The following is a 26,489-nucleotide window of genomic DNA, read 5'->3' as shown; positions in this document are numbered from 1 at the left end:
TTAAGTAGGCTCTATGCCCAACGTAAGGCTTGAACTCAAGACCTCAAGATCAAGAGTCTCATGCTCTACCAAGTGAACCAGCCAAGTACTCCAGTAATAAATATTTCCTAATATTTAGTGAGATAATATTTGAGAACATGTAGTACAATGGTTCGGATGGAGATTAGCTACAGATGTACATATAAATAGATATTCCACCATTTAACCATTGCAAGCCTTAATTTCCTCAGTGTGAGTGGAGAATATTTAAGGCGAAAGGAGAAAATGGACCTTCAGAAGAGAAATTACATGTCTTATGAATGATAGAGCCTAAGTACAAGCACTCAAAAGATGAATCCTGAGCTACATACAAAGAATAATACTCTGAGTGCCACAGCAGGCCCAAAGATACTCAAGTATCCTTTATTTAAAAAAAAAAAAAAAAAAAAAGCCCTCGAATGATGCCTGTTATGATCTCTGACTTATATTTTCCTGAACATCTTTAAAAAAAAGTNGACGCGGGGCTCGAACCCACGAACCGCGAGATCATGACCTAAGCGAAAGTGGGACGCTTAACCGACTAAGCCACCCAGGCGCCCCTAAAAACATTTTTTTAACATGTATTCATCTTTGAGAGGCAGAGACAGAGCGCAAGCAGGCATGGGGCAAAGAGAGAGGGAGACACAGAATCTGAAGCAGGCTCCAGGCTCTGAGCTAGCTGTCAGCACAGAGCCCGACGCGGGGCTTGAACCCACAAACTGTGAGATCATGACCTGAGCCGAAGTCGGATGCTCAACCAACTGAGCCACCCAGGCGCTCCAGGACTTCATTCATTTCTAAACCATTAAAGTATAATTTGAGGATGACAAGTACCAGTGAAATAACCACATCTAGCTATACCTTCTACTTCCTTAACTTTCAGCAGCATTTGATGCTGTTGGCCATCTGCACCTTCTTGAAATGTTCTTCTTCCTTTGCCTCCATCATAATACCACCCTGCCTTACCTTCTACTCCCATGAAAGCTGTCCCCAGACTGAATTCAGTTTCTCATCTGTAAGTTTGGGGCTACTGCATCCTTCTCTCTCAGGGGCCTGGGGAGGGTTAAGCAAGCTGTTGGTGTTCTGAGCTGGCAGGGAGAATGGGGTTGGGGGAATCCTCAGTGTGTATCATACCAACACCCCCTTGTGTGTCCAGAGGCTCCAATCTTGGAGCTTTGCCGGTTCAGTGTCACTTTAGAATCAACCCTTTGGTTCTCATTCTCTCTTGTTTGAGCTGCAGGCTTTAATGTAATCTCTTCTGCTGTTCATCTTCAGAGATTTCTCACACTTTCCAATCCACTAAGAGTTCCTTTTCTTACTTTAAAGCATTGTTGTGATTTTTTAATGTATACTTTTCTTATACATTCCTGGGTTTTGGAGCAGGAGAGGATAGATGGTCTATGTTAGCATCAATGTATATTAGTTTCTCTCGTTCTGCTTTTGGCTCCTTTTTGTCAACTTTGCATGTCTCTCATATTAGTTATGTGTTCAGTGTTTGTTGAATGATTTTTCTTGTTTTTTAAAAGTAAGATGAATTAACTATTAGTTTTCTTTCTGGACTCAAGTAAGGGCAACACTGGTAGTAGCAGTAGCAGTGGAAAATGAAAGAGATGGATCTGAAGCATAGATTTCAGAAGCATATTTGAAGAGTCAGTAATTGTTGGAGTGTGGAGAATTAAGGAAAGGCCTGCCTTTAGATGTTCTTATTAAACTGGATCTTCTTACTAAATATAAATTACTGCAAATTAAAGAAACTTTTTGCCAGTATTTACTAATTACTTAAGTGTTTCATTATTTAAGTTTCATATATACTTTACATCAGAAACTCATCTCAGACCTTAATTTTATAACTTCATGCCCAGTGTAGTCAATGATTTAAAATTGCACCCTAATAACTGTGGGTGAGAGTGTAAATTGGTGCAGTCACTATGGAAAACAATATGGAGGTTTCTCAAGAAGTTAAAATCATTACATGAAATCACTATCTCAGAGAGATTATCTTGGAAACATTCTAAACATCCATCATTGGATGAATGGGTAAAGTAAACGTGGTATATACATATGCTGGACTATTTATCAGTCATAAAAAAGAAGGAAATACCTTGAAAGCATTATGCTAAGTGAGATAAGTCAAACAAAGACCAATACTGTGTGTGCTCACTTATGTGTGGAATCTAAAAATGGCCAAAGTCAAATAATAGAGAGTAGAATGGTTGCTGCCAAGGACTGAGGGTTTGGGGAGATAAGATGTTGGTCAAAGGCTACAAACTTCCAAATAGAAGATGAATAAATTCTGGAGATCTAAGAGTGATAATAATTGATAGTACTTGAAAATTGATGAAAGAGTAGATCTAAAGTGTTCTCCCCACACACAAAAAAGTAATTATATGAGTGAATGGAGGTGTTAAGTAACCTGATTGTGGTAATCATTTCACAATATACACATATTGTCATACTATACACCTTAAACTTACATATGTTCTATGTCAATAATATCTCAATAAAGCTACAAAAAAGAAAAGAAAAAACATAGAATTGCACTCTAAGTTCTCAATCTCAATCAAAGCTACAAAAAAGATAATAAAAAGCATAAAATTGAACTCTAAGTTCTCAATCCTTCTGCATGCACAGATCGTGATATTCCATAATATATGATTAAACATGCAGTATTTTCACGTCTCATTTTACATATTCTGTTAAATTTTGCTTTTAGACCCAAAGATTTTGAAATGACTTCCACTTCTACTGTGAAATTAAGATGTTTCCCTTTCATCTCTCTGATAGCCATAGTGACCCAGTTAAGTTCAGAATTACTTTTGAGCAATCCACTGTTTTAGATTCTATGCAAGCATTGGTGAGCTGAAAATAAATAAGATACTTCCATCAAGGAGCTCTGTTTCCAGACGTGGAAACAGAAAGTCATATATAATTACACCACTGTGAGATATGCGCACTGATTTGTGGAAGTGGTACAGAGAAGCCAGTGACTAATTCTTTGAGGAATGGTCAGAGAGGAAATGGCACCTGCAAAGAATTTATACAAGCAGACATTTAAGGCAAGAGCAAATACAAACTTAGGAAGGCATCAACAAGCACTGCAGTTCACAGAACCACAAAAAATCAGTCTAACTGGAGAGTACGTTTTGAGAAGTAAAGAAAGATACAGGATAAGGCTAAACAAGTGTGCAAGGGCCAGATAAGGAAATGCCTTTTACATCATAATAAATAACTTAGACTTTATACCACAGGCAATGGAACACAATTCCTGTTAGAAGTATGATTGAATCAGATTGGTGTTCCCAATAGACCCAGTTTTGTAGGAATGTGTAGGACAAATTTGGAGAAACAAAAGCCCTTTGAGACACAAATTAGGGGTCCATTTTTATGGACCAGGTATGACATTAGAAAGACTGGAACTACAATGGTAAAGTATAGAAGATAATAAATAAATACTTTGCTTTTTTAAATAAGCAAAATTCATTTAGGTGGACCATTATCTTTCCCCTGCATGACAAGTGGTTATGAGCCCTATTTTCTTTATAGTCAGCTACTAACCAAAGGCATTCTGGCAAACTTGACATCCTGCATGATCTGTCCTCTTTGATAAATGTTCCAGGGAGTCAAGACAGTCACCTGTCAAAATTGATAAGTGAGGCACCAGCAGGGACTGCAGTCTTATTTGTAAGGGCGCAGCTGCCAGCACTGGCAGCCTGTTTACCTCTAGTTGGGTCTGTCTCGCTCCAAGACTTTTCTATTTCCCCCCCAAATAGCCCCAAAATGCATTGAGGCTATGCCTACCTATGCGAGATATTCATTCTGGAGCAGTCTGCAAATGCCGGAGGAGGATAAAGAGGCTACTTTCATTTGGCTGTTTCACAACTGAAGAGTTTCAATATCTTTAAAAGGGAAAGCATGAACCTGACCAATTCTCTGTAGGCATTTAGCAAAATAGGTAGTAAATTCTGGGAAATAGAAAAGCCCAAGGGATTATGGTGCAGTGTACTTCTAAAATCCTAAAATGCTCATTACCTCATGCATGGAAGGTATCTGAGGAATAAGGAGCCATTATTATTATTATTATTAAAAGGACTTAGTTCTGAACAATAGAGTGGCTGGTGTTTTTAAGTTAAATACACAGGAAGGCACTTAAACTTCATCTTCTGCTTTTCGGAAGGAAAGAAATGAGAGTCTCAGAGGACCACCCCAGCCCTGATGAGAAGTTCACAGCACAGTTCTGTACAATAAATTTTTTTTCTCTTTCTTTTCTCTTTACTAATGGGATTGTGGTTATCTATGTATCTGAACACATTGCTTGCAAAATCAAAGACAAAAAGAGCCAAAATCTAAATAGAGCAACAGCAGGATTTTGGTGTACCCATGGTGTGGTCATTAACAAAACTTCCATTCACAGTGGAAACTCAAAACTTCATCACATGAACATTTTCTTTAAATGAGATGCTTGCAGCACTTAGGGAAACTCTAATTATGGCAGGCATCCAGTACTTCTCGCTGCCAGACCATTCTGCCTCACACTGTTTACTTTAGGGCACCATTTTGAAGATTAAACTCATATTTTTTTTTTTCTCCAGAAAGCAAGTAATAATTCTTTGAAACTACAGTGATCTTTACCTTCTAGCATATGGCAGTGAATGGCCAGGCTTTCTCTGCCACACGTGTTCAACAATTGTTATAACCCTGGCAATGTTCTAAAGGCTTTGCCTTTCCTCTACTGCAGATATTTGCCCAGTTGATGTTTGAAGTTCAATTTTTCATTGAGATTTGTTTAAGTCTTTCCTATGATACAGCCTTCACATTTTCCTGCTGAGATTTTTCTAAGACCTAATAGACCCTATCATTAGAAAACATTTTATAGTACTCAAATTGGCTTTCCTTATGTTGAATTACATCCAGTGTTTCCTCTCCATTGCCCATTATAGAAGTAATTTAGAGAATTTCTGCATTTTAGCCAGGAACATTCAGAGGGAGTGACTGCCTGGGGTGCTGGATTGCCAAGCTGGAAAGGACAGAGCCCAAGGGCTGGTATATGTTCCGGAGGATGGTGTGTGCATTTCTGAATTTCCATGTGTACCTAAATTACTGTCTCTATAATTACACATGTTTTTGTCCCCCTTATAAATTCATCGATACACATGCTTGCACAGGCCATTTCCCATACACTTACTTCTCCTAGATTAGATATTGAGTTAAATTTGGATACTCCTAGTAATATTAAAAGACTAACAGAATGGCACTGTAGTGCTATAGTAAGCCACGTGCCCGTGTGCCCTCTTTGTTTGTAAAAATGGTATCATTAATATCAAGGGGATCAGATACACTTAAAGGTGTTTTATAGGAGTTGTATTGGGTTTTTGCATTCATTCATGGAATTTTTATTTTTTACATCACGTGCAATTGTATAAAAGAATTATACAGTCTCTGCCCTCAGTAAATTAACATCTAGTATCCATTTTAAGTGCACAGATAACAGTTACCAATTTCCTTAAAAAATGCCTATGTTCTGGTGAAGCACAGACAGTAAGAAAACAGGATTTTTCTGGCTGTACTCTCTACCCCAATCATTTGGGTTCTTCAAGTCCCCTCTCAAAATCCTTCCAGAAGCTTCTGAGAATCCTCAAAATAGGTAACATATGTGTTCTCAAACTGCCTTGTTGCTACCCAATAAAATCTGACAATTTCTTTCTTTCTGGCTTCACCTGTGATGATCATATCCTCTGCTGGACCTAATATTCTTGATGCCCACTTTCTTTCCCTCTCTTCATTTTGGACTGGCCCAGGTGGCTTGCTCAGATCACTGTGTACACTCCATGCTGTGTTCCAAGGGTTACCTCAAGAAGAAGTGACAGTTGCCTATCTTTATGCTTTGGGTGTTATAAAGATCTAAAATATGTCTTCCATATTCACTTGTTTTTTTATTGTACTTCTAGGACAAAGGCCTAAATCTGTAATGGCAGGTCTAAAAATAGTCTCAATAATGCTATGTTACATTGTCAACTTCCCTCCAAACAAAGATGCAATAAATACCTGCCTAGTCAACACCTAACTGTAGAAAAGAAAGATCACCATGACATTGCAGCCCTATAAATGCTTCTCCCTAATTCTGTCTCCTTACCTTCCCCCTTAGGAATAACCACGATCCTGAATTTTATGCCTATAATTATCTTGCTTACCTGTATAATTTTGCAACATAGGTTTATAGTTCTAAGCAATATGTTCTTTAATTGTACATCTTTAAAATCGTTTGCAACCATACTGAATGTATTCTTCTTAAACCTGTATTTTTTATTCAGAATTATGAGCCTTGTTCCTAGTTTATCTAAGCTGTTATGTGTAGCTGCAGTTCACTAATGTTCGCTACCAGGTAGAATTAACATTTGTGAAAATGGCACAGTTTATGTGCTTGGTGGGCATTTGAGTTGTTTCCAGCTTCAAAATATTAAAATACTGCGATGAATTGTCTTTCATATATAAACTAGTGAATATTAGCACTTTCTAGGGGGAACTCCTGGGTATAGGATATGCACATTTACTAAGGAGTGAGTGCCTGAGCCGATTCTCACTCCTACCAACAGCGTGGAGGTGCTCCTAGGTGCCACATTCGCAAAAACACTTTTGACTTAAGATTTTCTCTAAAGATAACTTTCTCCAGTTATCATATCAGTTTTCTCCAGGTATCATGTTGTGGTTTCAAATCTCCTTTCTCCTACAAAAAGTTAAAATAAAATTTCCTTTCTCCTGATTATTAATAAGGCTAAAATCTTCTCATATGTTTATTGGCCTGTTCAGTTTCTGTCTTCTGTATAATACCATTTCAGTATTTGCTCATTTGTATACTAATTTTCTTACTGATCAATTTTTTTTTTACAAATTCTTTGTACACTGAAGTGTGAAATCAATCCTTTATTTAATACAAATATTTGTATGTAATACAAATATTTGTATGTAATACAAATATTTGTATGTAATACAAATATTTGTATGTAATACAAATATTTGTATGTAATACAAATATTATTTCCCAGTTTGTGACTTGCCTTTTCACTTTTTTAAAACTTTTAAAAAATTTTTTTAATAGTTTATTTATTTTGGGGACAGAGAGAGACAGAGCATGAGTGGGGGAGGGGCAGAGAGAGAGGGAGACACAGAATCTGAAGCAGGCTCCAGGCTCTGAGCTGTCAGCACAGAGCCTGACGCACGGCTTGAACCCATGAACTGCGAGATCATGACCTGAGTCGAAGTTGGAAGCTTAAGTGGCTGAGCCACCCAGGAACCCCAGCCTTTTCACTTTTTTATTATATCTTATGATAAGTAAAAGTTCCTAAATTTAATATCATAAAATATGTTAATATGCTATTTCCTGGTTTATACTTCTTCTACTTTTTAAACTAGATGTTTAAATTTTAAAACTAGATAGTTTAAAAAAATCCTTCCTGGGGCACCTGGCTGGCTCAGTTGGTTAAGTGTCCCAGTCTTGATTTCAGCTTAGGCCATGATCTCACGGTTTGTGAGATCCAGCCCCCACGTTGTGCTCTGTGCTGACACTGCGGAGCCTGCCTGGGATTCTCTCGCCCCTTCTCTCTCTGCCCCTTTCCTGCTCATGCTCAAACACAGTCTCTCTCTCTTCAAAATAAATAAATAAACATTTTTTTTAAATCCTTCCTTCTCAAATGAGTAGTTTTTATTTTGTATTCTAAATTTTTAAAAATGATTTTGCTTTCACTTTAATTTTTGATTCACAGGAATAATTTTTTCACATTTTCATTATTTTTATTGTAGAATGAATGAAAGAATAAATGAAACTCAAAAAGATGAATGAATGGGGAGAAATATGGAGAGAAGGGAAGTTAATTATTTGGGTTTTTTTAAGTTTTTATTTTAATTCCAATGAGTTAATATACAGTGTTATATTAGTTTCAGTTGTATAATACAGTGATCCATCACTTCCAGACATCACCTGCGCTCATGAGAGTGAGCTCCTTGATTCCCATTCCCCCAAACCACCCCTTACACAGGTTATTTTTTATTATGTTTGGAGTTTGAGCCCCAAATCTATTTTTTTTCAGTATGCATTACATGTTCTCTTAGTACTACTAATTAAAAGTTCCCATTTTGGGAGTGCCTTGGCAGCTCAGTCGGTTGAGCATCCTACTTCTGCTTAGGTCATAATCTCACATTTTGTGGGCTCAAGCCCTGTATTGAGCTCTGTGCTGACAGCTCAGACCCTGGTTTAGATTCTGTGTCTCCCTCTCTCTCTGCCTCTCCCCCACTCATGCTCTATCTCTCAAAAAATAAAATGTTAAAACAAATAAAAATAAAAAGTTCACATTTTGGGGGTGCGTGGGTGGCTCAGTGAGTTAAGCATTCAACTCTTGATTTTGGCTTAGGTCATGGTCTCACCATTTGTGATTTGAGCCCACATAGGTCTCCGCACTGACAGCACAGAGCCTGCTTGGGATTTTCTCTCTCCCTCTCTCTGCCCTTCCACTGCTTGTGCTCTCTCATACTCTCACTCTCGTTGTCTCTCTCCTCTCTCCCTCTCCCTCTAACGCTCTCACTCTCTCTCTCTCTCTCAAAAGTAAGTAAGTCCACATCTTTCTTGATATGTAATTACAAGTCTATCGTAAATCAAGTTTCTGTGTAGGTGTGAGCCTGTTTCTGTTTCTCCTGTCTGCTCCATTGGTCAGTTTCTCAAACTGTATGCCATACTATAGTGTCTTGAGTTGTATTGTAACTTTATTAGAAGTCCTGGTAGCTGACTGGATAATACTGTTACCCTGTTCTTCACAAGTGTCTTCAGTATGCTTTGGCCTTTGCAGTTCATATAAATTTCTTAATTAGCTGTGCAAGCCCATAACAATGTTATAGGGAATTTGAATTTCTTCATCAGTTTGCAAAGAATGAACTCTTTGTGGTATTGATTCTTCCAGTTCATGAACATGAGCTCTCTTTTTCTCTCATCTTTAATATCTTCCAGTAGGTTTTATAATTTTCTCCATAAGGTGCTCACACATCTTTTTATTAGCTTTATTCTTAACAGTTGCTATTTTTTCTGCAATATTACATAGTAAATATGAGCACAGACTCTCTAATCCAGTTCTTCCCTTTTCCAGTTGCGCTGCCTTGAGAAAATCACTTAACCTCTTTGCGTCTCAATTTTCTCATATGTAAAATGGGGATATTTATAGACCAAACCTTTAGAATCATGAGAATTAAATGCACTGTAAAGTGCTTAAAACATGGCCTACCACAAATTAAATTTAATGTGTTTGGTATTATTGTTAAGGAGAATCTTTTCAGAATTGATTAATTCATGCTTGAAAATAATATATATATTCTGCATTTATTGAGAATAATATTCTGTAATTATACATTAGATCAAGCTTGTTAATTATATTGTTCAAACATTCTATATCCTTAAACCTATATTGCCTGATCTACCTGTGAATAACCATTATACTGATAGATTTGCCAAACTCTATCTCTAATTGTGTCGTATTTATTTTTTTTGCAACTTGAAGTCATAACTTGAGGTGCATCTGAGTACAGAATGTTTATTTCTTCCTGATCAATTTAACTTTTCTTTAAAAAATATGCAGTGACTATTTCTTTGATGACCTTTGTTCTACAGTATATATTATCATATTGCTAACATAGCTACCCAGCTTTCTCGGTATTTCACGACATACCTTGGCCACTTTTACTTTCAGCTTTTCTGAACTCTTATGTTTCCCCATGTGTTTCTTAGCACCTCTTGCTACAAGTGTTCTTCTACAAGTTTTGTGTAGCTGCATTGTTGTTGCCTTAGCGCTGGTGGTGGTTTGTTTGCATTTCTGTTTTGTCATTTTATGTCTTATAACTACGTCATTTGGTCTGTTTATATTTGTTGTAGTTATTTGTAAATTTGGACTTGATTTCATTATCTTACACTGTACTTTTCTTCATTTGTTTTCTCTCTCCTGTTTCTTTATCTCTCCTTGTTAAACTTTTATGTGAATTGATGATCTGTTTTTCTCATTCCGTATTTTCCCTTACACCAGATGAGAATATATATTTCTATTCTTTTAGTTCTTACCTTAGACATCTTAATTTACCAATTTTTATAATTAAGTAATATTTTAACCCTCCCCTTAAACAAGAATACAGGGAATCAAGGACACTTAAACTCTAACCACATGCCTCCTGATTTATGTGTTAACTTTATAAACATTTTAACGTTTTCTGGCCTTATTTTAACCCTGTAATCCATTACACACAATATAACTTGTTATATGCACTCCATATTTGTTTAGGTTATCTTTTCATTTATTTTTTCATCTCACATGTTACTCCAGAATTTGCCTTCTGAACTTGAAATATTCTTCCTGTAGGAAGAGTGTGCTATTGGCAAAATATTTGGGGGTTTTGTTTATATAAAAATATCTTTAAGTTTGTTCTAAAAAAGATGTTTCCCCTGGATATAGAACTCTAGATTAGCAGATGTTTGCCTCAGCACAACAGTAATACAATCCCATCATATATTTACTCATACACGATACAGGTACAATTCACAATAAAGATACTGGTTCCTGGATTAGAGGATTAATTGTTTTCATCAGTTCTGGAATATTCTCAGCCTTAATCTCTATTTCTTAACTTCTATTTCCTATTTTTCATTTCTTTGCCTCTGTGTGCATTGTAGATAATTTTGTCAAGTCTATCTGCTAGCTCACTAATTTCTAATTGAGTAATTCTCTCCTCAGAGAGATTTCTATGGAGCACCTGGGTGGCTTAGTCGGTTAAGCATCCAACTTCGGCTCAGGTCATGATCTCGCAGTTAGTGGGCTCCAGCCCTGCATTGGGCTCTGTGCTGACAGCTTAGAGCCTAGAGCCTGTTTCAGATTCTGTGTCTCCCTCTCTCTCTCTGCCCCTCCCTTGCTCATCTTGTCTCTCTCTGACCCTCAAAAATAAATTAAAAAAATTTTTAAATTTTTTTAAAAATTAAAAAAGGGATTTCTATAACTTATTTTTTATATTAGTTAGCTTTATGCTCACCCTTGTCTCATATTTGGAATTTTTTCTATTTTTTCATTAAATCTCCTTCTATATATTTGTAATATCTTTGCAAACGTGATACTTGTTGAATTTTTTTCTCCTGTGAAATTTCACTCTTAGTGCAGTTTCTTGTGTATTTTATGAAATTTGGCTGCAAGCTTATTTTTATTCTCACTTTATCTCTGGGCCCTTTGAGCCTGGGTTTCTCCACCCAGAAAGTTCAAGTTTGTTTCTGCCAGTATTTATCATGACCATTTTCCATGTTACAAAAGTTCTTTGGAGTCAGTAATTCCATTGTTTAGATATTCTCTTATTTAAGAATTCCCATATTGTGGACACTGAGGACATTTATGATATTTTGCTATTATGAATTATACAATAGTGAATGGATGCTGATATACTTCAGGTTAATTTTGATGATGTTTTTGTATGTGGCTACCAAACCACATACAAAATACATAATGCCATGATTGAAGTTAATTTTCAGGTGGCCAAAATGATCACACTAATCACATTAACAACAAATGGAGAAACATGCTTATCTTCAAAGGCCCAAGGAAAAACCAGTTCATAAAGCAGTTGGGCAAAGAACCATGAAATAATTTTAATAAATATGGTAAATATAAATAAAACATTTAAAATTAACCTGAGTATTTCTTCTATCCAGTGTCATAAAATACTATTCAGTTTCTTTTAAAATGACATAAATTGGCATCATGATGATGCAAACATACAATTATATACCTATGCATCCATCACTGGGGAAATTAAACCATCAGGAATAAAAACCAATATGTATGTGTGAGAATGTATACATCTTTATGAAAATTTACCAGCTCACGAAAGTCTAAAACAGCATGCATTTGCCATTTTTAAAAGGAGATGGTAAGATACTTACCATAATAATAGTGTTATCACAATCCACTGTTTAATTATGAGTCCAGTGGAGACAGAGGAGTTGTGAGTAAATTTAGAAAATATGTGTGTATGAAATTATGCCATTAAATAATGTTATATGTGTTTTGTGGGAACTCCTCCTATATTTAAGAATGTGCATACTTCTCTCCCCAAAATGAATTTTCTCCCTTCTAAGAATGAGTTAAAAATTCATACCTTGCTTCTTGACTTAAAAAAATTATCAAATATCTTGAATTTTTTGGAGAAAAGGTAAAATGTCAAGTAAAGCAAAAGCTTCAACATTCTATGACCTGTTGTTGTATTTTGGAATAGGTCTATTTTTAAGGTTTAAGTTCCTTGGTTAGATGAGCAATATCAGTGGAGATACGAGGACACATTCAATTATATAAAAGTGCTACTTTACTAAACAAGAACAAGAACACACAAAAAACTGGAGAACAATCATGGTGACATTTATGGGATCTTGACAGGTTTTAAAAGTCTTGCACCTTTTCCTGTTATGATGACCACAGGCAAAGCTCTCTAGCCCTTACTATAAAATAGCTTAGAAAAGACTTGCAATAATAGCCCAGTGCCTCATTAGAAAAGCCTGCATTTCCTGCTTCAGTAACCAGCTGATGGAAATAAAGTTCATCTTGTCAACAGGTTTATTTATTTCCCCTTCTTCTTCTGCTTTGCTAATCTTCCTTTTATGTTTCCTTAATAACACGTACTGGAAAAGTTCCTGAATGCTTTTCAAATAAAAAGAAGTTCTGAGGAGGATTGACAAATTTCTGTTGTGTCAACATAAGCACGGGCGTCTCCCAGTCTGGAATTCAATGTATAATATCTGAAAAAGATAAATGTAGACCCTCCTTTTCTCATTCATCAGATCAGGAGATATTCAGGTCTACTAATTGGTTTTAATGCATGTTATTAGGATTTGATTGCCAGTACAATAAAGACACAGTGCATTTCATGTATCTTGATAGACTGGCATTAAAAAATAACGAGGAGGGCTAGCTCCAAAAAGAAGAAAGGGAAGAGGAAAAATCTAGAATTGGTGCTATCAAATGAGTTCTTTGGACACTTTGGGATTATGACCAGTAGCTAAATGTAGGACCTATGAAGTATGAAATAATGCATGGATTTGGGACCAGCTGTCACCTGCAATTAGTATATATTTACCAAAACAAAACAAAACAAAACTATTATTAGTATACACACGGTACTAATCTGGAGATGTGGAACTTCAAGCATCTTTTAATAATTAATCTTGTGGGTCAAATTTCTTACTGATCATCAAATGCTAGAATAAAGTACATATTTTTGTGTGGTTATAGTAAGGTAGACAATATTTTGGATTTTCATAATAAGACAAAAATTGAATTCATTCTTCGATCGTATTTCAACTGATGTCCTAAACATTGGGTATAACGATATAGTAATATGAAAAGACAACTTACGTTCATCCACTTACAGGAACAAATTTACTCCATAATATGTTTAATAATGTAAAATCTTTGTAGTTTCTGTGCATTTTTTTTTAGAATTAATCTGCCCCATCTCTGAAGAAAACAGTGGTTTGCATTATTTTTCACCAGAAAATGTCATTGCATATCAACATATTGACCCAACATGAAAACATAAATGGAATGTTAGCTGATACATTTAGATTAATATCTCCATGCAAGTTCAGAAAGTAGTTTTTGTTAACATGTCCCAGACGCTTTCCTTACATTGATCTTTAGCCCAGGTTTACAGTAAATCTACCATCTCTGCTAAACTCTGTGCCCTTGGGAGCTGTCTTTCAGTCTCACCAAAACCAAAATATACTCATTCTTGGGTTTATCTTAGATTACCACTCTGTACCTCTACGTTCTGCCTTGTTCACCAGTTTGAACGTACCCATATATGTTGTCCCCTGAGGGGCAGGCAATGTCTCACTCTCTGTGCCAAATACTTCACAGGGCTTCCAGTGTTCCAAAATGCTGACTGCTGATGACATTGTTTCCCATTAAGATAAAGCAGTGATAACCACCATAACATGTCAGCTAAAGTTCATATTTATAACCTATTTCAGCCCTACCTAGTTTACTAATTTCCCTGGAAGATGTTCCTGAAGATCATTTTGTGAATGTTTGGATTTAGCCTGTATTCCTTTCCAGTGCTTACTCCACCACCTCACTTAGCTATAGATTATCCCTTCTATTTATGTAAAACATATTTTGCCTTTCTCAAGTAAATGTCTGCTCCTTCAAAACACTTTTTTTTTTTTTTTTTTTTTACTTTAAAACAGCATCCTAAACAATGGGTGGTATCACTTTGGCTGATCTCCTTTACTGAAAACACGGCCAGCTCAAAAGCATGACAGAAAGCACGGTCATTGAATCAGGGACCTACCAAGGCACAAAGGTTTACCCTGTCCTTTTCAACTATTTACATTGCAGTAAGCGCATTGCTAACAACATCAAAGAAATGTTGTTAATGCTTTCTTTTGAAAAGGTGGTTTTTCAGTAATTCAAAGAAAAGATAGCTTACAAATGCCAGGAGCAGTGACACAATAGGGACAGCTGGATGATAAACGTAGTATTATCTCAATGGTAACAGGTGTTTGAACCTCTCAGAGAATGCACAGCACTTTTGTATGCAAGTTAGTGCACTGTTCCATCTTTCTAAATTTACTGTACATGTGCAGGGTTGAGAGAATACTAAAAAAAAAAAAAAATTCAACTCAAGCCCTTCCCTTCTAGAGTCCTCTATTCATCACCCTGGTTCAGTGTATGGTGCAGCTCACATCAGCTGCTCAACCTGGTTCCTGCCTCTACACATCCCACCTGTGTCACAGGCTTCCATCAGCTTCTCTCATCCCCCGGGATGGTTTTGCACTCACAACACACTCTTCTCCCTACATGTCCCCTACCCTCAATATCAGGAGAGAATGACTTAAAGAATAATAGAAGAACCGGAGAGATACGAGTAGAAAAAAGCAATTATATGAAAGTCGAGAGGCCTGGTTTCCACCCCCACCTCTGCCACTGAATTACCCAGTGAGCGTGAGAAAGTCATTTATGTCGATACGAGGTGGAGGGCAAGTTAAACTATGTCTACAATCCCTCCCAAATAACTACAAAATAAATTATGTTTATATTACTTTCCTTAAAAATTAATCAATATTGGGGCTCCTGGGTGGCTTAGTCGGTTAAGTGTCTGACTTTCGCTTTGGTCATGATCTCGTGGTTCGTGGGTTCTAGCCCCGCGTCGGGCTCTGTGCTGACTGCCAGCTCAGAGCCTGGAGCCTATTTCAGAGTCTGTGTCTCCCTCTCTCTCTGACCCTCCCCTGCTCACGCTGTCTCTCTCTCTCTCCTAGAAATAAATTAAAAAAATAAAAAAAATTAATATTAAAAATAAAATAGGGCGAATTTATGCTTCTGTTTTAGTTGAATATCAGGAAAACGTGTCCTTGCTTTCTCTCAGTTGTCCTAATTTCTGTTCATGGTTTATGTATGAGAGAAGGCTCATACACTTTCATACTGACCTCCCTTCCCTGTGTCTGGCCAGGACTTCCATTACGAGACATTGCAGAACTTGTTCTACCTCACTACCTCTCTAGCATTATCTCAGTAATCACCTGAGTACCCTTTGCTGTAGCCACCCTGAATTCATCCTCCATAGAAAGGGTACCTTCTCTCTAGAACCTTTCCTCTCTTGGCTCACCTCTTGATTCTTGGCTCATCTCGTTTATGGCAGGGGGTGGAGGGAGAGGATGTGTGTTTTCCCACTGTGGTTAAGGACCATGAGTCTGGAGACAAACTGCCTGGGTATGAACATTGGCTCTGCCACTTGTGTGGTGTAAGGTCCTCGAATAAGTCACTTAATCTCACTAGTCTGTTTCCTTACTTATAAAGTGGAGATAGTAATAGCTACTGCTTAAACTTGTAACAGGCAACATGGGGTAATCAATATACAGTGATTGGCAACTTATCCAACACAGCAAATGTTTGCCATTCTTGTTATAACTTTCAGAGTTAAAAAATAAAGGAAGTATGGTTTCAGATAAGATATGCAATTTAAGAAAAAAGTAGTTACCACACATCTGATGAATGCCAAGACATATCAGTGAAGCCAGATCAGTCACTCCTCTGGACAAACACTTCCAAAGGCTTTCCACATCATGTGGAGTAAAACCAAAGTCCTTATAAGGCCTTCCTGGACCTGTATCTTTTGGAGCCCCTTCACCTCTGTGATCTGACCTCCTACCCACCCTCAACTGCCCGCTCTAGAGAGGTTGCCATCTGGCTTCTTCCTCCAACCTGTCAGGCATGCTCTTGGCATTTCCTCTGAATGTACCTACTGCCTGGGTTGCTTCCTCCACATGACCACATGGCTAAATTCCTCATCTCCTTCCTGATTCTGTCGCAACACCTTCTCCTTGATGAAGCTTACCCTGACATCCTATTTAAAGGTACAACCCTTCTGCTTACCACATACCACACTGCACCATCATGAGTTCTTCTATGCTGTGCCTCAGTCTAGACAATGAGCTCTTAACTGACCATTGGACTAGAAAAGTGTATTAATTTAAAAAAAAAAAAAGTTTTCAAGTAGAACAAAACAAAACAAAAACCTGTGTTCAATTTCTGATTTAGAAAAATAGTTACCAAGTGACCTTAGGTAAATTACTTAATGCTGGCCCTTATCTATAAAATGAAATTATAATATCTACTAAAATTAATTGGAGCTCTCATCCAAGAGACAGAAGACACAAAACAAATGCTTAAAGAAAGAAAGGAGATACAGTGGCATACCAAACTGAAAATTCAAAGAGTTTGTTCTTTCAGGCATAACTTGATTTGAAGGCTCAACTGATGCCACTAAATTTTAATCTTTCTCCATCTTTTGCCTTTTATCTTTTCTTTATTGAATCCATCCTCTGGCTCTGTATATTGTGTAAGGTAAAGCTTTGAGATGCTCTTGATATACATTCTTGCAAGTTTAAGTACAACAGGAAAGACCAGTGTTCTTTTCCCAATAGTTTCAACAAGTCTTGGGCCTGATTTTGATAGGCTAGAAGTGGATCAAATACCCATCCTTAAAACAATTGCTAAAGCTAAGGAAATAAAATACACTAATCTGCTAATATCTAGGTCACATGCCTGCCCCTGCAGCTGGAATCAGTCCCAAAAACATATAGAATGAGAAAGATGTAATTCTGCACAAGAAATTTAGGCTCATGTTTCCAAAGAGAGAAAAAAGGACTGCCAGATACAATGCATCATATTTACCTGTATACATATATACAGTGGATCAGCCTGTCATATTTTTATAAAAATAAATGAAATATAATTTGTAAATACTCATGAATAATGTTGATGCATAAATCCAGTGGTCGATACATAAAAGTTTCTAATGCTGCATATAGTTCTTGGCCACATAGCAGGTGCTAAGAAGATGTCAAGTGAATGAAGTGAATAAGTAAAAGCTGATCTGCTAGAGGAAATCTTAGGTTGAGTAATTCACAGATTATTTTCATTTATTTTCAGTTAACTTGCAAGGTTAGTTTTCTTGTTGGCAGAGATTATAAGAGATGAAGTCACATCTATTGTTATTACAGCTTTCTGAATGTATCCTATTGAATCTAACACTATTATACTGAGGTACAAATATAGAAAAAGCTATTTCAGCCTGCGTCTCAACCTCCTACAGCAGTTAACTCATCCAACAAATGCATACGGGACTTCACTCTTGTTTCCAGACCATGCTGGTACTGAGAATGTAAACAAGACAGCCTGACACCATCATCAAGAGCTGAAATTCTTTGTTTCATATCTAAGGATTGTAGGATATAACAATAAACATCGCAAAGAACTGCTTATAGAACAGAAAAAGAAACAGGCAATTTAAAAAAGTAAGCAACTCAGTTAAATACAAATTTGCTAATAAAAAGGGAAAATATAAGTGATAATACTTTTAAAGAAGTTAGGAAGCATCAGTAAAATTCTGATAGAGAATTTTAGGGGCTTTACTTAAGAAAGAGAAATGGGGAGGGAAACCATCCAGAAACTATCATTTAAGCTGAGAACCCGAAAATGAGAAAGAACTTTATATGGAACTAGAGGAAGGAGCTGTTGAGAATTCAGGCTTGGCTTTTGAGCTAAACTTGAATCCCAGCTCTGCCTCTGACTTCCTGTGTGACTTTGAGCAAGTTACTTGCTTCTCTCTTTGCCTCATTTTTTTCATCAATAAAATGAAAATAATAGTAATTGTGTTAAAAACTGATAAGACACTGCTCTCCTCAAAGCCCTTATCCTCTCTTGCATAAACTGGTAACATCCCCACTAGGCTTCCTGTCTCTTAAACCCTGAACTCACCTGTTAATGCTTCTGCTGAAGCCATTTTTCCACACTGCAAATCAGACTGTTACTTCTTTTACAGTGACTCCTCTTTACCTTGTGAAAAATCCAAATTATTTAGTATGATGTGGCCATCCTTCCATGATATAGCCCTTGTCGATGTCTCCCGTTTTATTTTTCACCATGGCCCCTCACCCACCCCAGTCTTAAACCCTTAGATTCACACACGTTAACTACCTAAAGCTCTTGTAACTTGGCATGCTGGCTGCTTCCTATTTCTGTAGTCTTTCTGTAGTCAGTGTTCTCTGCTTGGAAATTTGGACTTGGTGAACACCAGAGTCAATTCTATTATCTCTTCCGACACATTTTTATTAGATTCTTCCAGCAGGCCCCAAACTAGAGCTGACCAGCATCCCAGATATATTGGATTTCCTCTTGCCTCATCCCATGTGAATGATAGTAATGCTTTGTAAAGTGTGTGCATGTCAATGATAATGATCTAATGAGGAAAGAGAAACTGTCAATACAAGAGAAAGGGAAAAACTGAAAGAGAAATACTCGTGAAACAAATTTTTTAAAGGAGTGGTTTGTAGAGCATAGGTAGAGACATTGGTCTTTGAGAGAGTTGTTTTCATTATAATAAAGGGACAGCCCACAGCACAGATAGAGGTGAATTTAGATTGATGCATTGAGTGGAAGGAAGAAACAGCAGTTTCTATTTCATAGTTTCTTTTTTCTCCGTGAAGCATGGGACAGGATATTGACTGAAAGTGAATAGACAGAAGACACTGTAACAGATTTGCAAAGAAAAGGGGTATAAAATACCAGTCTAGGAGAGTGGAAGGTTGAGGTAATAATAATCTAGGGTCCAATGGGCTGTGAATCAAAGAGGTCATCAACTGAAAGTGAGTAGGTCCTGTTGGAAATTTGAGAAAAGAGGAGTAACTTGACAAGGGAGGTATAATGTGATTGTCGGGCAGCACTGATGGTCCATTTGAGATTTCTGGTAATGAATTTACAGTGAAAGAGTCAGTGTGGTCAGCATAGCTGTGCGGTTTCCTCCAGGACCATGCAGCTGCCCAGGTAGGAACACGGGGAAGTAATATCTGAGTTTACCCATGATTGACTTTTTGCTGGATGATATGGTGAAAGCAGAGAATGACAACGGAGTTGTAGATTTTTAGGAAAGATTGTCATGGGTAAGTGTGGTTCCAAGGTGTGCAAGTAACAATAGGAGGGCATGAAGGAATTATTGAATGTGAAAAGTGGAAGAGTCAGTAGATTCAAGGTCTAGTGAAAGAGTAAACATGCTGAAGTGGCGATTCAAGAGCATATGTGCTAATCAGATAGTGGAGTGCTGAAAATGGATATTTTAAAAGAAAAGCAATTATGGCAATGACTTTTTATGAAGAGTTTTTTCTACACATTGTTTATGGCATGTTGAACAATTTTGATGAAGACCTCCTCTCCCAAAAACTAACATATAAATCAGAAAACCCAGCCACAAATTCCTGTAGGTATTTAGCAGTGACATTAGTAAGCTAATAAATGATCATTTCCATTTTGTCTAAAACTCAAGAGTCAGCTGTGAATAATCCTGGACTTCAGGATGTTTATAAAGGTAAGCCACATGACCCTAACACCTAAAAGCAACTGCAGTTTTCTCAAAAGATACAACAAAAAAATTACTGACATAAACAGAGATTTTCCCTAGTTTCCTCATGTGCCGTCATTCTTTGCTTTAGATGGAGCAGGACTGGGTGAGAGGGTATTAAAAAACAGTTCTAGAATACTGAGGACAAACTGAGGACTGATGGGGAAGGGGAAATGGGAAGGAGGGTGATGGGCATGGAGGAGGGCACTTGTTGAGATGGGCACTGGGTGTTATATGCAAACCAACTTGACAATAAACTATAAAAGAATGAATAAATAAATAAACTTTTTTTAAAAAAAGAAAACAGTTGTTCATACAGTTAGAATGATTTTCTAGTTGACGCAGCAGAGGTAACAATACATAATTGGGATATCACTTCTCGCATACCTTCAGTTTAAGTTTCCTATTTCTATTCCTGGTCCAGAATTTATGATATTGACTACTGATTACTGGGATCATGAACCTACCCTCACTTGATTAACAATATAAACAAAATTAATTTTTTGTTAAGCTATAAAGTTCATTTAAAATGGGAAAATTATGACTTCCTGAGGTGATCCAAAACACAATGAGAAGCAGATAACCTGGGCCTAGAAGAATGTGATTTCTTTTATTTCCCAAAGAATCCAGAAAGTTCCTAAGAGGAGAAAACTAGAGTATTAAAAGCTGCCACATTTCACAACAATATAATTGAGAAAGAAAAAGTAGTTGAGGGCACCTGGGTGGCTCAGTCGGTTAGGCGCCCTACTTTGGCTCAGGTCACGATCTCACAGTTTGTGGGTTCGAGCCTCCCCTCGAGCTCTGTGCTGACAGCTAGCACAGAGCCTGGAGCCTGCTTCCAATTCTGTGTCTCTGTCTCTCTCTCTGACCCTCCCCTGCTCACGCTGTGTCTGTCTGTCTGTCTCTCTCTCTCTCTCTCTCCTCTCTCTCTCTGTCTCTCTCAGAAATAAATAAAACATTAAAAAAATTTTTTTAAAGAAAAAGTAGTTGACTAAAGACCTGAGGTTAAGGATGTTAGTGGAAAGATGTGACCATATGACCTCGCTTTTACCCTATTGTTTCTATAGAAACATGATTTATTTACCAGTTGCAGCAGCTTATTTTAGGTGTTTGGAGATGGGTGTGTGAGCCTGTTGTTGCCATAGTGATGTGGGGATTCTGGGATTTTATTATTTATTTCTTGCTAAGTATTATACCTGGTTTCCACTACTGAGATAATGATATTGAAGCCGTATTTTCACAGAAGACTATCTAGCTTCCCTTAGATGTGGGAATTAAAGTTTTTATAATTCCCATTATTTCTTTTTTTAAATAAATGTTTCATTGGAACAACTCAGCATGGTATTCCACTAGTTACTAATCAACACTACAAAATGTAAGACAAGGATATATGATTAATACTAAGCTTGTATAGTAGGGCATCTCTTGTCTGATAAATATAAACCAGGAACATAAAGTAAAGTAAAATAAAATAAAAAGGAAGATATGAGCACAATAGACCCCTGTATCCCCTGTTTCTTGTGATTATCAGTTGACATAAATGACCATCCTGACTGACCCTGGTTCATCTTCAGACTTACATCGTACTGACTGCCTCTGTCTTCACGGCATGGGCCTCAGAACTCTTTTGAGTTTGGAAACAATTTGCCTAAAAAGCCATCATAGGTACTTGGAAGCCCCATTCTTCCTCCAACAACATAGTTGTATCTAGAAAGCAAAAGTATGGATTTTTTTTTTCTTTTTAAGTTCCTGGCTTCTCTTTAGACCCAATAATAAAATATGCAAAAATTTTACAGTAGTGTAGGGCAACCTATTTATATAAATCCCATTCTTTCTATGATTGGAAGGACATTTCACAGCAAGCTTTACTAATTGACTTTAACCTTCTACTCCACCCTCAGTCTCCATGCAATCAGTTTCTCACAGGATTAGACACTGTGATTTTATTTTTTAAAGGGACTTGAGGGGCGCCTGGGTGGATCAGTTGGTTGAGTGTCCAGCTTCAGCTCAAGTAATGATCTTGCAGTTTGTGGGTTCGAGCCCCACGTCAGGCTCTGTGCTGATAGCTAGCTCAGAGCCTGGAGCCTGCTTCACATTCTGTATCTCCCTCTCTCTCTGACCCTACCCTGCTCATGGTCTGTCTCTCTCTGTCTCAAAAATAAAGAAAAAAAAAAAAAGATAAAAAGAAAGGGACCTGATACATATTCCTAGAACATAGCATCTTAAAGCACATTTAAGCCAAATGAATGTAGTTTTACCAGGTATATGAAGTGATTTTTCTACTCCAGTCACAAATGACTTCAGGATGGTTAGCAGCGCCATCGTGCATGCCTGGCTTTGATTCGTATACACCTGTGAATTGTCTCTGTGGAGAAAATGTACAGAGGTAGCATTTCACTTTTATGTTTTTCATCAAACAGCTTCCTAGTAACAGAGGGAAAGGTATGAAAGTTGTTAGGGAAAACATTCTCTATTACCAGGAGGTTGTTTCTTCAGAAGTCAGAGGCTTGTGTGCTTTGTGAAAGGAATACTAAATTAAACCTGTACTAGAGAATTTCTTTCAGGTAATCAGGCTTTACAAAGCCACCTTTGCCTCATACAAAAAAATGCTCTACAGGTAGCTGCTTAGAAGTTATCTCATCATAGAATTAAAGGAACTTTGATTCTAAAATGTATGCTTCTGTTGTGCTAAAATGAAATATGCAATGTCTGAAACATTCTCAACCAGAGAACTAATGGCAAGTCCACATTTGGCACTGGTGTTGGATGGTTTGTGGAATGCAGGAAATCTCACTTGAGCCTCCTTTAGAGCCTGGAATCCTCCCACCGCAAGTTCAGTCCTTTGAATTAAGGCTTTGTATTTCCAGTCTTTATTAGTATGAACCAAACCTGAAGTGGGCAACATTTAAAATAATTATTAATACAAGAATCAGACTCTTAACTATAGAGAACAAATACATGGTTGCCTTAGGGGAGGTGGGTGGGGGAATGGGTGAAATAGATGATGGGGATTAAGGTTGTTCTTATTACAATGACCACAGAGTAATGTATAGAATTGTTGGATCACTAAATTGTACACCTGAAACTAATATAACACCATATGTTGACCATACTGGAATCAAAAATAAAAATCTAATAAAAAATAATTATTAACGATAATCTCTCTAAGAAATAATTTATCAATTTTCTTTATATCCTCAGAGCTACTTGTGAGAGAATAGAAGATAACATTATATGCCCAATTTTGCTAGGGGATAGATAAGATGTCAAACCTGAAATTCCAGTGGCTGCCTAGATAGGCAGGTCTCTAGGAACTTCGGGCAGTTAGAAAGAAATAGGAGGGTATGGAGTGTCTTTAAAATGGGATATTAAAATGGAAGATGTTACAGGTAACTTTGAGACCTATTCTACAGTTTTGCTTAGGTCCAGTATGATGTCGATATTGAAAACTTATGTTGGCCCAAGATCTTAGTCTTCTTTTCCTTGTGACTCTTGAGTAGGTGCTCTGATGTGTGGTGCTGAAGTCATATGGGTGGATTCTGCCCTTCTTATCTTAATACATTGGTTTGTTTTTATTGCAGAGCATTTCATCATTCATCTTCTAAACAAACACCAACACCATGGCATAGCATTGAGAATGTAGGGAAAACACTCACAAAACCAAAGCTCCTTCTAGAAGTGTCTTCCCACAGTACAGGGAGTTTCTCCCCTGCTAGTGGAAGGACACTGAAAGTCAATGCATTTCAGCTTTGACTACAGCTCCTCATTTGCTGTAATTTAAAGGTCCCAATCTCAGTTCTTTATGGAGTGTTTAGGCTTCCTTGTAGGTCTCTTAGGAATCATAAGCTTCTTTACTCCTTAACTGTATACTGCACTGCTGTAATTGAAGCTCTTTTGTTGCTGTAATTTCTTCCTAATGTTACAGTTTCACTCAAGTGTTCTTTCCCTCTGGAAGCATTAATTATGGCCAGTTTTGAAAATACCTTTGCTTGGTGTATAATGATTTACTTCCGGTGTCAAATCATCCCACTGGTTCCTACTCTTCCCCAAGGTGAAAGGATTTCCCACCTTTTTTCTTTACTGTTTAGCATGCAACATGCCCTTTTTCACCAGTTAGAAACTCATTCTTCACGGTTTCATGGAATTTACCAATTTGCAGTACATATCTCCAGACAGAGGATCTAAATTTGGTTTTGTTTGCTATCAGCTATGAAATTATTGGTCACTAGAGCTCATGATGGTCTCCCCTTGCTAAGGATTTACCTATGGTTTATAGCATGTCATTAAAATCCAATGGTTATTTTCCAATGACAAAGCCTTCACTGAGATACCAAATTGAAAGGGAAGAGCCTTCTTCAAGTGTAGCAGAGCATATTGGAAAATATCCTCTTGTGTGAAGTTAAGTGACTTTTCCTTTATTTAGTCCTGGCAACTGTTTCAGATAAAACACAGTTAAATAGATTCTTACTATAATCAAACTTCATAACCTTCTTTTCATTCACATATACACATGCATGTACACACACACACACACATATACACATACACACAATCCATGTCCCATTTCCATAATTAAACTACTTAATTATTTTTTTTTTTACAAAAAGTTACAAACAGCAGGAAGGATATGATATAAAACCCGGCACCCTTCAGCCAGGACTTACTGAGTGCCTGCCGTGTGCCTATCCCTGTTCTAGGACCAAGAGAAAGAACTCTGAGCATGACAGACAAATTTGCAACTCCCACAAGTTCCAGAAACTTAATCCACATTCCTCTTCCATTGTAAATTTATTTCATTCTATCTCATCATTTACTAAAGAATTTGATATTCTTCATCCAATAGGAACAAGTTCTCCATGATGAGAACATCAATTTGTCTTTTAGTGCTTGGAATTAAGAGATTATCCTAAAGTCGCCTGTTTCTGAGAGTAGTACAAGTCTATTTCATCATAGAAAAATGAAGTACACTGAAATTTATTATAATTTTACTGAACATAAATCAGGAAATAGATTCAATACACATTACCTAAGGACTGACATTTCAAGCCCCTTAGCCATGTGTTTCAGTAAATGTGTTCCCATGTTCATTTACGGCTGCATTTTGAATCATTGCCTCTGCCCATATGACTGCTGGTGTCTCTCCCTTCAGCCTGGATGAACCCATTTCATTCCAAGGGTGAGAGCTTCCACAAAATAAGAGAAAGCCTTGGCCTGAGCTATACAAAATACTTGCTTATGATTGTACTGTACAGAGCTCAAAAAAATTGATAGTTTTATTTAAACTTGGTTTTAATAAAATATAAGTAAAATCAAAGTAACTCCCAATATTTTTATGAACATTTCTCTACCTACTTTGACAGTCTCTGATATTTTATTGATTCCATCTTATTGATTTGTGCATATTTTATACTTTATAATTTTAAGGGGTTTTTAGTTTATGATTTTATACAAAAGAATCGCACTTCTCTCTCCAATTGTACAATGAAAACTGGAAACATTGGCTTGAATATACAGACTGGAGTAAATTTGGGTGATCTTGGTAATGTAAGTTAATTTCAAATGCTTGGCAATAATTATGAAAAGCTCCCAGCATGATCCAGGGAATATCAGTGAGTTTTCTGTTCTGCTGTGGGATTTCTCTCAGAGATAAATGTCGTTCTGTGTGTGTTTTTCTCTCAGGAGGTCGAGCTGTGTCGTGTTAGCAGTCAAGAGAAGCTGGGCCTGACAGTCTGTTACCGAACAGATGATGAAGAAGACACGGGCATTTATGTCAGCGAGGTAAGAAATGCTGAGGAGGATAAGGAGGGGGAGGGAGACTGTGAGGAATGGAGTCAAATGACTTGCAATGAGAAAATCCTTGGGAGGCTTGAATGTGAAGAATTGGCCATGTTCCAGTACTTGTCACTTTCAATTAGGAAAGTAAATTATGTTGCCCAAGTAATGTAATTATTATCAGCTTGTTTAATGTGGACAGTTTCACCACAGAATCCCAGTAAGGAAAAGTGCAAAAATGGGACCATTGCCTAAATTTGAATAAATTTTCCTAAGTATGCAGAAATTTAAGCAAAGTTTTTGATGAGCAAACATTTGTCTTTCCATCCCTTTTATCAGTGCTGTTAACAAGAGCACTGACTAATTGTGTTAAATCTCATATCACAGATATCACATATTTTACTCTGCTGGCAGGACTGATAAACTTGAATATCCAAGAGGGTGTCTATGAGTTTGTTTTGTTCAACTGCATAATCACTGTCAGAAAGTGAGTTACTTAAATGTGAAACACTCTTCAATTCATTGCTTTGGAAAAACCATGAAGCAAAATTTATTATTATAGGTGACTTTTTAAGACTCCCAAAAGAATCATATTGTGAGAAGCAGTAAGGTGTAATTTATTTTAATTACATGTATGTATGACTAAAATTATATATATACATATAGATGCATGTGTATTGTCTAACTTCTCCATATATATGTATATGCACACGCATATATATGGGTGAAGCCATGTATGTATATAT

At 37.0% G+C, this 26,489-nt stretch overlaps 1 protein-coding gene across 2 annotated transcripts in view; it reads left to right on the top strand.

Moving 5' to 3' along the window:
• Window positions 1-26,489, top strand: part of PDZRN4 (PDZ domain containing ring finger 4) — a 364,845-nt gene that overhangs the window by 318,764 nt on the left and 19,592 nt on the right. For both annotated transcript variants that reach the window (XM_039249358.1, XM_039249359.1), the window contains one exon: window positions 25,651-25,749. In XM_039249358.1, coding sequence (XP_039105289.1) covers window positions 25,651-25,749 — 99 coding nt within the window. The remainder of the gene's footprint in view (window positions 1-25,650; window positions 25,750-26,489) is intronic.

The sequence above is a fragment of the Hyaena hyaena genome, unplaced genomic scaffold (genome assembly GCF_003009895.1).
Source record: "Hyaena hyaena isolate Hyena2069 unplaced genomic scaffold, ASM300989v1 scaffold_334, whole genome shotgun sequence".
Classification (NCBI taxonomy): Eukaryota; Metazoa; Chordata; class Mammalia; order Carnivora; family Hyaenidae; genus Hyaena; species Hyaena hyaena.
Note: the sequence above shows the minus strand (reverse complement) of the source record. Positions and strands in the feature narration are given on the sequence as shown.